General features: G+C 35.6%; 1 protein-coding gene across 1 annotated transcript; it reads right to left on the reverse strand.

Moving 5' to 3' along the window:
• Nucleotides 1–6211: 6211 nt before the first annotated feature.
• Nucleotides 6212–10006, reverse strand: LOC149902034 (uncharacterized). Its single transcript, XM_090111183.1, has 2 exons — nt 7648–10006; nt 6212–6978 (listed from the first exon to the last, which is right to left on the reverse strand). Exons 1-2 carry the CDS (start codon nt 10004–10006, stop codon nt 6212–6214), a joined length of 3126 nt encoding a protein of 1041 aa, XP_089967309.1.
• Nucleotides 10007–16357: the final 6351 nt, after the last annotated feature.

Below are 16357 nucleotides of genomic sequence, written 5' to 3' on the forward strand. Positions count from 1 at the left end.
CTTCCTCTTGAATCACTCTATCTATTAAAAAAAACCGCATCAAAATCCGTTGCGTAGTTTCAAAGATCTAAGCGTACAAAGGGACATAGGGACATAGGGAAATAGGGACAGAGAATGCGACTTTGTTTTATACTATGTAGTGATTCGACGAATCAGTTTTAACCAAGGATTGAAAAATCAGCCCTGTATCTTTTGTGTTGATTTATTGTGGATTTATTCATTATTATTTCAGCTTGATACCGCCATGCGTTCTTGAAAAAAAAAGGTATTTTTAGACAGACAGACAGACGGACAACAAAGTCTGCCTGTCTGTTTGTCTGTCAACACCCTATTTCTCAGGAACGCATGGAGGTATCAAGCTGAAATTTATATCGAATACTCAAGTCTACGGTCTCTTAAAGCTGTGAAAAAATCAAAATCAAAAGATACAGCCGTTGTATGCTGCAAATTATCGCAAATTTCGACATTCGGAAGGGAATCAAAACCTACATTGTAAGTACTTCCCGTGAACACAAAGTCTTGAAATTTGGTTAAAAGCAATGTCTTATAGCACAGATAAAGGAAAAATTGCTAAAACATACATTTTAGAGTTACAACATAATAAAAAGTAGGTTTGTTCGGAGCCCTCGATGCGCGACTCCGACTCGCACTTGGCCGGTTTTTTTTTGCCCCACCCTGTGCCCATGGCTAGCTACGCCCATGCTCACAGCGCTGGCAGACCAACTTAAGTCGTAACTTAACATACTCGATAGCTTAAAGTTTTTTCTATATAAGCGTATAAAAGACGTAATTATACAGGTTGGGCGTTACAGGTTAAGTTTCAACGGTGAATGCAGTTTCTGTAATGCGTTTAGTTTGAAGGCGCTTATAGTGATGTGGCGATGTTTTATCGATATATTTTCATCGATACTGATTATGAATTGTATTGATTTGCGTATCGATGTTCTATAATCTATTTAATAATAAGTATAGATATAATAAATATATTAATATGTTAAGGTACTTACAGTTGAATAAGAGTCCACATTCCTATATGACATTATGTAGAGACAAGTAGGTACAGCAATTATGTGGTTATTATGGTGCAATATAATTTAATTTTCTAGTTTATTAATTATAATTCCTAGGCGTAATTAAAATAAACTTAGTTATAATACAGACACTTGTACACAGTTGACACTTTTCATATTATTCAATTAATTTTCTTCCAAAGAATTTTTAATTTATAGCATAAAATGAAAATAATTCGAAACTATTAGCTTTTAACCAGTAAAATACACCAAAGGAATAACAGATACCAAGTTCACCTTCACCAATATTAATAACTTATCGATATCGATACCAGCACATCACTACTAGTTTATAGTTGAGCTTCTTTACGTTTAAGACAATTTCGTAGAGTGTTTCCATCCACGGAGGACAGTATTCTGGACAAGTGTAACATAAAACTGTTTCGGATAACGACTGCGCTTCGAATAGCTTGCTTATAGCTTAAATATGTGAGAACTTAGCTTTAACTTTAGTAATACTTCGCACTAGTGGAAATACGGAATTTAAAAAAGGACAATTAAGAAGCTTTTCCACCAATAATGTGCGAGGATGTGTAGCGAGGAATGAATAGGCATGACGAAAGATTTTGAAATCCTCTTCCATAATGTGTGTATACGTTTACTATACAAGAAAAACCCTATATTTCGGTAATATACTTAAATTTAACGAAGATAAAAGCCATTTTCCAAAAAATATTTATTAACTGTGCCAAAACAGCTCGCAGGTGTCATGGCGTAGGCGTGACGTCACACTTTGGTAAATACGTAATTATTTGTACGCATTGCGAAGAAAATTAAAAAAATGTTTATTTAATATGTGTTATAGAAACGAATTTCAAAGTTTATAAGTGGTGTGCAGTATTGCAGTGTGAATCCACATAAAAATAATGCTCAAAAATGTGTTAGTAATTATTTTAAGCGAGAAAATAATAAGAAATGATTGTATAAAGTTGGCGCGGAGAACCCCGAACCATGTATTCGTGAATTCGCAATTATATTTCTGTTCTGAGTCGATAACGCATACGTGAAACAATAGAAAATAAATAAAAATGCGTATTCTCAACATATTCATAACAACAAAAAACATCTGACGTGAGTTGTTTACTTAAGCGTGACGTCACGCGTGTTTTAGTCAAAATGGCCAACTGCAGTATTTCAATGTTTTATTTTATTGATAATCTCATTAATCTTAATGTTTTTAAGATTTCTAAGTCACTATATGTAATTTATCTATTATACATTTTCCCTTAAAAACACTAATACGATCGTTTATGGATACTGTCGTCATGCCTATTGTAAAGAGCCAATCATGTCGCTTCATTTAGTTTGAAGTTTGAAGCCTTTTGCGTTTGAAGCGATACAATTAGTTATTTTTATTATTGTTATACATATACATACATTATTGGTGGAACAGCACCCTTAAATAGAAAAGACATAAAAATGCAGTTGTCATTCTAGTGTTGTGTTACTAGCTTTCTAGTACTTAGCTAGCAAAGAAAAACCCGCATAGTTCCCGTTCCCGTGGGATTTCCGGGATAAAACTTATCCTATGTGTTATTCCGATGTATAAGCTATATTATGGTAAAGTTTCATTCAAATCCATTCAGTAGCTTTTACGTGAAAGAGTAACAAACATCCATACATCCATACTTACAAACTTTCGCCTTTATAATAGGATGGCTTGTATTTTACTAGCATTTGTCTGTTTCTTCACCCGCTTATTAATCGGCAAAAATGAATTTAAGATGTAAAAAAATATCCGAATAGAAAAACACAATATCAAATTTAATTCTGACAATATACTAACCATCCGCGCGCGACTTCGTTCGCTTTATCTAAAACTGAAAATGAGATGATAAGCATACCCTTCGTATGTTTGTATGATCCGTCTGATATGACAGACAGATTGACAGACTTTGTTTTATATATGGCGATAATGTATACAAACACGTTTATTTCTTGTTGATAAAATATATTAAAGTACTATTTATAATTTATATTTATATCTGTGTAACGAATAAACCCAGATCTGAAATCTAAGCTCTAAGATAAATACCATTTCATTTCTTGACACGGATCATACACGCGTTTGATATTAAACATTGATAAAAAGATCTAGATGAGCCTATTAAATTAAATTATTACGATAACAGTTTGATTAATTTGTTATTGTTCGTTATGTCATTACAAACATAAGTTTTGAATAATTATGTGTTTTTTTTAATATACTTTATATAGTATATTAATAAAACACTTCAATTTTGAAGACTTCACTAATAATTAAGAGGATTTTAAGATGATGTAGAGATTGTAAAGAAACTCAAAATATATTCAAATCACTTACTCCAGGAACTTATGCTGCAATAAAGAAGCGCATATTCACATACATGCATTTATTTTTCATACAGAGATTGAATAATACACATTATTTTTTATGAGCCGCTTTTTTAGGGTGAAATATTTGAAAATTAATATAGTTACTAATAAGTAATGTTTAATGCATCTCTAAAGTATAATCTGTTCTTCATATATTTTAGATAATTTTAGACTTAGTATGTATTAATTTGTCAAACCATCCAGTACTCTACATCATTGTTATTTAATGTATTATATATAAAACTGGTTGCGATTGGCAGATGCGTTCGTCTGTTTGTGCATTAGCTCTAAATAGCAGCATCAATAACAGAGCAGAGCATAGCAGTTTCAATAACAGAGAATTTAAAATAAAATATATTTATCCAGGAAAATTTCCCGCTGCAAATAAATATTATTTTTGAAGAAATCTCCGGTTTTGCACGTGTACCTATTACAGCAAGAAAAGCCCCTGCCATTTCTTATTTATCTCCATTCAATGTATTAAAAAACAGCGCTTTTGCCGAGCACACGTGTCAGAAGTGAAAATTCTTTGGCAAAATTCAAAGATACCAAAATTGTCGCGTTACTCCATGACGTGACGGTATTGTCATGACGCGACCATGAAATTTTACTTTCAACGCGCCTTAAGAAGTTTCACTTCAAAAATTGAATAAAATACTAATTACGTTTTAGATAAAAGTTTATATAAATGAAACCTGCCTTTTTGTGAGTGTGAAAAACAATTGATGTATCATAAAAAATATTTTAATTTTATTATTTTTAAGTAAGTATAATTTTCGTACTTTGCTTTAAGAATCTATTCCATCAGAACGGACACTTAGTTCATTATCTACGAAAAACATTAATCTAAGCCCAGTAAAAAATCTCGGTAAAGTCCACGCCAAAAACCCATTAAATCTCCCTGAGAAGGGTCCAGACCACACTCGCTTCATGAGCATAAAAATATTTCAAAGCCCTTATGAAATATTCATTTCGGTAATTACAGGTAAAGCCTAATTTTTAGACCTTAATCTGTTTTAAACGTGACGAAGGTTCCACCCTTTACGATTATTTTTTAATAACAATAAAAAACCTGTAATATACTTTACGCATTGGCCATTTTATAATCGCGATATTTTATGTTAAAACTAGCATTATCCATTCCACTAAACCTTCATTGAGACGTACCTGCATAGGAAATTTCATATTATTACTGATATAACTATACAGCTGTTATACTCTCATATAATTTTTTAGGTCCACTAGATTAAACTATCTCACTCTACAGATAATTAATCAACCCCGATTATAGTGATTAATTTTATATGTTGTTCTACACGTGTATTACTGTACCATAAACTTAATTATAAATGCCGAAAACGCTAATTGATCGAAAAAATAGCTCACAACGCGTTGTGGTCACAATTCGTTCGTGTCAGCCGTAGGACGTCCACTGCTGGACAAAGGCCTCCCTCAGGGTTTTCCTCCACGCCCGGTCACCGGCGGCCTGCATCCAGCGGCTCCCTGCCACTCGGACCAGGTCGTCTGTCCATCTTGTGGGTGGACGTCCCACGCTTCGTCGTCCAGTACGTGGCCTCCATTCAAGAACCTTTCTGACCCAACGGCCATCGGTTCTGTGGTTACAGTAATAGAGCAAAATTCTGTCTGTCCTGACTCTAATGAGAACGCTATATAGCTATGCAACTCTTTTCTTTTTAATTTTCCCCTACCAATTATTTTATCATCAAGATCAAAACAAACACAGGCAATTAAACGTTCAAAGGATGATAAAATCCAGAAAATGTTCCATCGAAAAATCATAACGGCCCGAAAAAATCTATCCGGATACAATTTAGGACATCCCCATACCCGTTGTGACGCTGAGTCGTAAAAAATAATGGCACTGATTTTAGGCTGGTTGTGCACGGGCGTTTTGCTGCTCAATTTGTTGATTATCCGATTAGGGTTTACAAGCTGATATGTAAAAGTCTTCGAACTCCACGTAATTTAATCAATGATTACAATGTATCATTGTAAAAGGTGGTATATTTTTGTAATTTCTAGGAAGTAGGTAAATAGATTGTTACTTTTATTACCTAACGTAATAGTTGTAATTTGCTTATAATAAAGGTAGCGAGTGTCCTAGGTATTACATTATTTCATCTTGCATGACGAGATGTCTTTATGGTAGTTGTAGAATCGCACCAAGCCGAAATAGCGGGTGGCTTCTACTACATTAGGGAAAATTACGTTAACACAAAATCGATGTTCGGAATATAGTGAGCAGCAAAAACAATGCACCACGTACCTTGGAGATGCTGCAGCACTCGATGAATTTGCGCCCAATCATCCGATGCGATACACGTGTTTTAATGGCCGCCGCGCGCGCACACAGCAGAGGAGCGGCTCGATCGAATACGGAAGTACAAGTGTCGACCACAGATTAGGTCTCGACTGTCGTGGTGCATGACAGTTGCAAAATAATTTGACAACCTTTGTTTGCATACTCTGTGCCAAACATCGATAATAGACACCACGATCAATTACACGGTAACGAAACATCCCGCCCACCAAAATGCCTATGGTATTTTCTGGTCAGACGATAAATAGAACATAATGGGAACGAGAACGATAAGAATGATCCGCATAATTATTGATGATACTTATTGATTACGATAAAAACTAGTTACCTAACTAATTGATTCTGTATAACACGATAGATGTTACACAGACACGATATCTTATTGCTAACGATAACTTAATGTCTAGATACCTTACGATACTAAAAGAAAGATAAACGATTTAAGCTAGTCCTCGATTGGTAGAGGGCATAACTTAACCAACGGTCTTTGAATTATATGATTTTTCGCTGTTTTAACTACTGCAATCCGAGCTACACCATCAGAACCGGGTAAAAGATCCGCTACTCTGGCAAGAGACCATTGTAGTGGCGCACGATTTTCATCCTTAATTATCACCATTGAGCCTATCTGAAGCGGTTTAGAATCCTTAGTCCATTTGGCGCGTTGTGTTAGTGAGTTAAGATACTCGTGTTTCCATTTGGACCAAAAACTCTGGTGAAATGATTGTAACAACTGCCACCGATGAAGCCGACTTATATTAACATTTGATAGATCTTCATCAGGGACAGCTGTCAAAGGCTCTAAGGTAAGGAAATGGCCTGGAGTTAAGACCGATAGATCATTTGGATCCGAACTGATTGGACAAAGCGGTCGCGAATTTAATACTGCTTCGATTTGCACGAAAAGCGTTGTAAGTTCTTCAAACGTAAGAACTTGATCACCAACTACACGAAGTAAATGAGATTTAGCCGCCTTGATTTGAATTTCCCATACACCACCGAAATGAGGAGCTGATGGAGGATTAAACTTAAATTCGATCTTTTCTAAATTAGAAGCTTGATGCATAAGAGACGATAATTGATTTCTTGCACCGATAAAGTTTGTTCCACAATCCGCGTGTATCACGTTACATCGACCACGGCGTGCCACAAAGCGTCGTAACGCAGCTATAAATGCGTCAGTGGACAGTGTAGACACCACCTCGAGGTGTACTGCTTTTGTTGTAAGACAAATAAAAAGACAAAGGTAAGCCTTTTCAATCTTAGCACCTCGATGTGGGCCTAATTTAATACGAAACGGTCCGCCGAAATCGACGCCTACTATAGAAAATGGTTTGACTTGATTAACACGGTATGACGGTAAATCACTCATAAACGGTTGTAATGGCTTCGGATTAGTTCGATAGCATTGTATACATTTGCTTAAACGATTGCGTACAGTACGTTTTGCCGATATGATCCAAAATTGTTGAAGAAGTAAGAAATGCGTAGTATTGATGCCCGGATGCAAGTAGTTACGATGAATGTTGTCGATAATTAAAAACGTTAATGGATGATCAGACGGTAGAAAGGCTGGATGCCTTTGTTCGTATTCTAAACCTGCGCGTGAAATTCTACCGCCCACCCTGAGAATACCTAATCGATCGATAAATGGATTGAGTTTTCGAAAAGGTTTCGATAAAAGTTTGTTTGATTTAAGATTAGCAATTTCGTTTGAAAAGACCTGACTCTGTACATGTTTAACGATTTTTAATAATGCGTTATGTCTTTCAACGTTATTAATGAAATTATTACGATTAGCTTGAGCTGGGGTTCTAGAGTTATTGATAAAACGATATACAAATGCCAAAATGTTAACGATTGTTTGAAATGATGAATAACGATTAAGTAAAGAGTCAATTATTGTTGGTTCGATTGGAGCTCTCTCTTCAGCGGAAAGAGCTACCTTCCGTTGCTCCTTCTCCATAACGACCTTCTCCTCATTTGATGTGACAACAGCTGTATCCGTAGGCCAAGTATCACTACCTTGGGTTAACCAGCACGGTCCCGCCCACCATAAGGCATTGTGCACAAGCTCACTCGGAAATAAACCTCGTGAACACAAATCAGCAGGATTATCACCTGAGGATACATGATGCCACCAGTCTGTTGGTGTGATATCCTGTATGTGACTGACACGATTCGCGACAAATGTTGTCCAACGCGAAGAATGAGAACGCAGCCAAGACAAAACGATGGTTGAGTCAGACCACAAATATACAGAATCAATATGAATACGAGAAAGATACGTATCTTTTACAAATTTGTAAAGATCTGATAGAAGAACTGCAGCACAGAGCTCGAGTCGTGGTAACGATGTATGTTTAAGAGGTGCAACTCGAGCCTTAGAGCAAACGAAGAAAACATGAATATTACCAACAGCATCTGTAACACGTAAATAGATGACAGCTCCGTATGCAAGGGTAGAACTGTCACAAAACCCATGTAGCTCATACGATACAGCATCCGTGCATGTAAGTTGCCGAGGAATTAGAAGTTCACTCAAAAGATTAAGTTGAGTGCGATGTTTGTTCCATGTATTGATGATCTCGTTAGGCGGCGTTTGGTCCCATCCAACGCCGAGAATCCACAACTTCTGAATTAAACATTTTGATTGAATTGTGATGGGAGATAAAAAACCTAACGGATCGAAAACCCTAGCGAGTTCACTAAGAATTGACCGCTTAGTACATGGCCGATAAGTAGATTCAATTTCGAAAACGAACGTATCTGTGGATGGATTCCATTTAAGACCTAATACCTTAAGAATTTGATTATCAGAATTGTCTAACGATACGGATCCAGTCAAACAACTATCACTGGGTAGATCAGACAATAACTGCGGTTTATTACTAGCCCACTTCCTAAGTTCAAACTGTCCACACTTAAAAAGTTTAATAATCTGCGACTTTGCTTCCTGAGCGACCTCTAACGATGAAAATCCGGTTGTGACGTCATCACAATAAACATCAGACAGTAGTACTCGTTTTGCGAGTGGATAAGAATCTCCCTCATCTTCAGCAAGCTGTCGAAGAGTACGGCAAGCGAGAAACGGAGACGAAGCTAATCCATATGTGACTGTATTTAAACGATATTCTAAGAGGGGCTCATCAGGAGAACTCCTCCAGAAAATGCGTTGGTAATCACGATGTTCGTGCGCTACTACAATCTGTCTAAACATTTGACGAGCATCAGCCATGAAGACAACGTTGTGTTCCCTAAAGCGTAAAAGTAGATTTAAAATATTCGGTTGTAGCTTTGGGCCGATAAGTTGTGTGTCATTCAGTGACTTAGAATGCATATCCTTCGCAGAAGCGTCGAATACAACGCGGAGGCGTGTGGTCGCAGAGTCAGGGCGTAGAACGCAATGATGAGGTATGTAGTATTTTCCTGTGCCAACTTGTGCTACAGGAACGACTGTCATGTGACCACTTTCGATGTAATCAGACATAAAGTCGACATATTGCGATTTTAACAAAGCGTCACGTGACAACCTACGTTCGATAGCATAGAACCTACGCAAAGCAACTTCGCGAGAGCCCTCAAATGTAGGTTCTGAATTATTCTTAAATGGAATACGAACAATATAACGCCCAGATTCATCACGTGAGTGTTCTTCAACGAATTTACGTTCGCATAATAACTCATCTGGAGTTAGCATTGAAGTTTGCGGTACCGAATCTAATTCCCAAAAACGATGAACTAATGAATTTAAATCATTATCGATTACAGGCAACGTCTGCAACAGACTACTACATGAAATATTAGTTTTACCTAGAAGTAGCCAACCAAAGATTGAATTAAACGCGGTAGGTTGGTTGACACCTCCCTTGATATGTTGATTAAGAACAGAGTCAGCGAATACATCAGCAGCAAGCAAAATGTCAATGGGACCAGGTATATCGAAACCAGGGTCCGCTAACGGCAACGATTTAATATGGGACCAACTTGATGAATTAAGTTGAGCGATAGGTTGATCGCCACATATTTTAGATATGACGTGCATATCCAAGTTAAATAGAATTCGACCGTTAGTGCCGATAGAACAAGTGACGTCACCAATAACAGGTGCATCCGCTTCCCCTATGCCACTAATTGCCGCGGTTGTTGAAGCCGGCGTTAAATTTAAAAGTTTTACTGCTGATTCTGTTATGAAATTGCTCTGACTGCCCGTATCAAACAGGGCACGAAACGATTGCATATTACCTGAAGCATCCTTAACCTGAACGATAGCTGTGGCTAACAGCACTGTATGATTCGTATGTGACCTTGACACCAGCGACGACCCGATTTGATTTGATTCAATCTTAGTGTTATGATCGCGATGGAGTAAGGTGTGATGTTTACGCTTACACATACGACACGAAAAAATAGATTTGCAATTTTTTAATTGATGTGATGGCTTCAGGCAATTAAAGCACAAATTGTTTTGAGTGGCAATAGCCATACGATCGTCAATCGATTTACTAATAAAATCTTGACAAGAAAAAATAGAATGCGACTTATGGCAATACGCGCAGTTGCTTGAATAAACTTTAGACTTATCGTTCGAATTACCTCTATTGTTCATAGCAACAAGTGCATTTGAATTGAAACGCTTCGTTGATTGATTTTGAGTAGTCGAAGGCTTTAAAGATTTGTTCACACCAGAAAAATGTGTATCTCGTAATAAGGCTTCGCATTTGGAACGCAAAAAACCCCTTAATTGATCATAAGACGGCAACTCCACGTTAGAATATTTCTCCTCAAAATCGCGGCGTAAGTTCTTGTCTAATTTTGATAAAATATGGTAAACTAAAACAAAATCCCAACGATCTATCGGTAACTCAATAGATTTTAAAATATTTAAATTTTCATCGAATAAGTCGAGTGACTTTTGAAACTCAGTCGCGTTGTTATGCATGAAGTTAGTGTTTAAAATATCTTGCCAACAAGTAAAAGCTAATGTTCGTTTACATTTATAGCGATTAATAAGAGCTTCATACGCGTCGCGATAATATTCATGAGTCATAGGGAACGCCTTAACCACCGATAACGCATCCCCGCTAAGAGAAGAAATTAAATAATGAAACTTTTCCGTGTCCGAAATTGACGTTGAGTTATGAATTAAAGAATTAAACGTATCATAAAACAGGCCACTGCTTGATATTGCCCGAAAAATGTGGCAATGTAATTTTAGGTAAACGGATATTCGATGAATTGATGTTCGAGTTATTCGAATTATTTATATCATGTTTAGTTAAACTAATATAAATAGACTGTATCTGAAAATATAATTCATCGAATTGTTCCTCAATTTCAGATTCATTATCCGCGTCGTCCGACAGATCGAGTATATTAAAATGAGCATTTTCGAAATTTGAAACGATTTGTTTAATTTCCTGATGATACGATAAAAATAGGTCGTATTGTGAACGATCACTCAAAGCTGCATTACCTATTTCTAACGCCTTCGATAATCTTTTAAGCGCTATAGTACGTTTTCTACGCAATGTCGATAAGTCCTTAGTCGTATAATATTCATCCACCGATTTAGATTTTAATTTTTTCAAAGAACCTAACTTCCGAGTTGAATGTTTAGTTAATAAAGACATCTTATTAAATTTAAATTTATATATCGAATAAACAAAATGTAAAAACGTTTAAACACAAACAATTAAATAACAAAGTTAATCTTCGATGTAATTTTTCAAACAATGAAATAAAATGAAACAATGAAATTATTATTTCACCTTTACGCATATGAAGTTAAGGATGAAAATCGCATGAAACGGTAATGTGAATGAATACAGATTATAACTTACAATAACAAGTTACAATGATGATGCGCTGCGCGAGCCGCTGGAATGTTCGACGTTCGATTGTCAATTTACCCCCGAGTGTTAATATAAAAATGAAATTATTTTATATTACGATTTAACCTAATATTACGTTTTAATATTAGTTATGTAGTTAAGATAAACTGTAACGTGAATGAATTATGTTTTGGAATGTGAAATTACTATAGGCCGATGTAAAATTAAGCACCGATGAGATATGTGATTGCCTAACTAGTTCCTACAATAATTAAACACTTTTGACTTGTACTTCTGAATATGTATTAAGTTTTAGAATATGAAATTGTTTTAAGCCGTATGAATTTAAGCACCGATAAAATAAGTGTTTGCTTAAATAGATCTTATAACAACTTCCTACTTTGTTAAACAAAGAACCTAATACGAACGGAATTGAATTTGATTTTAGATTATGAATTACGTGTGACCAGTAATACCATAAGCTTTTGAATATGATAATTGATACGCAAATTCCCGGGTTTCGGCACCAGAAATAATGTAGAATCGCACCAAGCCGAAATAGCGGGTGGCTTCTACTACATTAGGGAAAATTACGTTAACACAAAATCGATGTTCGGAATATAGTGAGCAGCAAAAACAATGCACCACGTACCTTGGAGATGCTGCAGCACTCGATGAATTTGCGCCCAATCATCCGATGCGATACACGTGTTTTAATGGCCGCCGCGCGCGCACACAGCAGAGGAGCGGCTCGATCGAATACGGAAGTACAAGTGTCGACCACAGATTAGGTCTCGACTGTCGTGGTGCATGACAGTTGCAAAATAATTTGACAACCTTTGTTTGCATACTCTGTGCCAAACATCGATAATAGACACCACGATCAATTACACGGTAACGAAACAGTAGTTTTCTATGGAATAGGTTTATAGACAAATTGAAAGTTTGAAACGGTTGACTAAATTACCACAATAATAATCACTCAAACTGTGTTCATTTCGATGACTATTGTTCTCATAATATCGCATTGCAATTCAAAATACAAAAACATCAATAATAATGGCTAAAATGACAAAATATTTAAAATTTAATTCACCATCAACAAGGGACACACCAAACTTCATTACAATCTACAAAAAGATACCACACAAAATGCTACCGTCTCGTCAGTCCCCAGCCTTAACTGCATTTGATAGCAAGTGACATGACTAGTTTAAGTCGAGTCGACGATTGCAGATTTTTCGATGAAAATTTGAATTTTAACTCGAATGCTTTTATCTCGTTATAGCTCCACGATTTATAGTAAACGACCGGCTTTAAAACTAAACTCGAAAATAGTGCACGGCTTTAAAAACAACGATGGAACGGTATTTTAGTAAGGAAAATGATTTTAACGCAAATTTTCTTTCGTTTTACCGATGTTGTTGATTTTTATGAATGTAAAAGCTACTGGTATCAAATTGTTGAATATTTTTATAATCTACACCTAAATAATACCTATACAAGAATGTGTACATGTTATATTATTGTCGAGAGTGAATTTTGAAATAAAGACAGAGAAATTTGTATATAATTAGCATATTACTTATTAAATTTTCCAAATTGTAACATTATTATGTTAGGTTAAACATAAATAACTGTTTCAATTTACAATTATTCCATGAAAACCAATAAAAACATGCAATATTTTGTACCTACTTTTAATAAAACGAAACAGCGTAATTAATGATGTACTTTGACAGACACTCTAAATTAAACCAATATATAATCGAATATAACAGTCACACTCCTGTCTAGAGAGTTATTAATTTGCGACATTTTTAAACCCTTTGTCGTACACTGTAATTTTTCCTTCGTAGTTGGTCGGGGAAATTTAATTAATTGCTCATTAATAAGGCTGGCTTGTACAGGGTTTTACAAAGTAAACTTTTTGAGATTTTTTCCTCCGCGTCGGTCCTTGGTACGGTGCTTTTAATGAATTGAATTAGCTGAGAGTTTGTTTTTTGTAGGATAAAATGTATATAAAATATCTTACTATCTTAATATATGTATATAAATCTCGTGTCACAATGTTTGTCCTCAATGGACTCCTAAACCACAGAACTGATTATAATAAAATTCGCACACCATGTGCAGTTCGATCCAACTTGAGAGATAGGATAGGTTTTATCCCGGAAATCCCACGGGAAAGGGAACTATGCGGGGTTTTCTCTGAAAACGCGGGCGAAGCCGCGGGCGGAAAGCTAGTAATATTATAAAAATGAGAAAGATTGTGTGTATGGATGTTTGTTACTCTTTCACGCAAATTCGACTGAACCGATTACAATGAAATTTAGCACACAATAAATATAGAGGGTAACTTGGATTAACACATATGATAGGTTTTTTCGGAAATCTGACAGGAATAGGAACTATGCGGGTTTTTTTTTTTCAAACGTGGTAAGTAAAACAAATATTTGTCTGGTATGGATTAAGTAAAAAACGATGAACTGATTTTAATTATTATTATAATATGTAAAATCTTCACAATGGGCACCAATTGTTTTTGCAGCATCACGTGTTACTGAAAGACAACTACATAGGTATATAATACTAAAACAAGGAAAGAAAGAGAGTCTTGCCTTTGTTAGGATTTTTAATAATCTACAATAACGTAAATAATAAGATGTATCTAGAAAAGTTCATTCAATGAAAAATAAACAAGTTACAATTCAGTTGGTACCTATTGAATAAAACAACATTTAATTTCAGAAATTATTCATTTAATACATAATTAATGTTACAATAGCAGTTAACAACAAAACAGTTCACTTATTATTCTTCAAGTGTTCTGGGACGAAATATCGACACGACGAGGGGTCAGTTGGACCAACACTTTTATGTTCCCATGTATAAGAATGTCCTATTTCCTGAAACATACATACATAATCAAGTACTATGAATACACAAAACAAAAGGACACGATTAAATGAAATAGCACATCACTACATAGTATAAAACAAAGTCGCTCTCTCTGTCCTTGTATGTATGTATGCTTAAATCCTTAAAACTACGCAACGGATTTTGATGCGGTATTTTTAATAGATAGTGTGATTCAAAAGGAAGGTTTAAGTATATAATTTATTAGATTTTAGACGGCGGGCGAAGCGAGCGAAGACGTGGGCGGAAAGCTAGGAGCGTCATAAAGAAAAATAGATAAAAATAGATATCTATGCACAATATTCGATCTAAACCGTTCTGTAAAACGATTTTTCAGTGTCGGAGTAAAATTTGTTTGCACGATAAATATATCGCCCCTCGTCTTCAACCAAAGAAAAATACACATATATTTTTCTAAATTATTCACATACAATTCCAATTTTAGAAACAAACTATAGTATTAACAATATAACTCCTATGAACTGTCCTATAATTACATTCAAAACAAAACTAACCTTTTCTCCCATCAATATTCTAATTTAAATATGTAAATATTCAATTGAAACGTATGAAAGCCCGGAGCGAAACAGCAGAGGAAATAAAACGGCGCCGAGTGACCGTTTCGTGCCAAATAGCCTGTGAAAAAGAAGTATAGATTTAGGGTTCTGCTAATATTTTTAGTATTTTTAATTTAGATTAGAAGTTTGAAAGGGATAGTTTAGAGAGTGAGAAAGACGAGTCTGTAACGATGATGACTTTAGAACCTAATTAAAAAAGCATGTCAGGTGTTAAAAATGTTAATTTTTCATTTAAAATTGGTGTAGCAAAACAATATTTAGTAGAAGTTTTTTCAAGTGAAAACATTTAAGTTTCTAGTGTAAAGTTATGAAATTGTAATTTATCTGTGATTCTTCAATAAAATAAGGTAAAGACCAGGGCAATTTTAATAATAATATAACTAGCTTTTTTTTTTGCTCACCCACCTCCTTTTATCGTCTCTCCTTACATATTACTTACGGTGGCCTGGAAGAGATCGCTACCTAGCGATAAGGCCACCGTTTGTACACTTTGTTTTCCTCTTACATGTACTTTATGTGTCTCTATTTCCTTTGTGTGTGCAATAAATAATTAAATAAATAAATAGCTGGAAGTCCATGTAAAGCTTACATTCACACTCTACGTACAACTACTGAGGAAGAAAAATTAATATCACATACATTATCCAAATAATCCTAAAAATTAGACATATTTAACTCGCCTACAATTCCACACATCAACTTACACACATCCCAAAGTCCAGTCATCAACTTTCACTCATAAAAAGGCCACTATCCATCAAAAAAAGACGTGTGGCACTCGGGGACTGCCGCGGTAAAGCTATTGCATGCTTAGCCTTCAAGCCACCCCTCCGTGCCCGTCGGAGTGGGGAGCGTAAGGTTTTTCGTTACGCAATTTCTGGATTCGGTCCCCGCGCTCAAGGCCCGCGATATAGCTATGCAATAGCCTAAAAATCCTCCACACAACACCATACAGAACCCAGCATTACGCTCGTCCACTGCGCAAATACATCCACCTTCATTTGCATGGAAATGCGGCGAAAGCTTACATCACTGTTTGCATTTACTTATTTAGGTATACCTCTTCGGTATCTTAAATCCGGTCGATAAAGCTCTTACTTCGCTAGTGCACTTATTTCGGATTATGAGTTTTAAGGGATTCCTCTTTTGTGAGTCTGTTTGATGTTTTTATTCCAATTGGACAAGGAAAGCAGGATTTTTGTGTTCTTTGAAAGCAGTATTTAAATTTTGATACCTTTTGTATCACTATATAAATCAATG

This window comes from Colias eurytheme, chromosome 16 (assembly GCF_061535395.1).
Source record: "Colias eurytheme isolate Ceu_HAF_F1 chromosome 16, ilColEury1 Martin Lab GWU primary, whole genome shotgun sequence".
In the NCBI taxonomy this organism is placed as follows: Eukaryota; Metazoa; Arthropoda; class Insecta; order Lepidoptera; family Pieridae; genus Colias; species Colias eurytheme.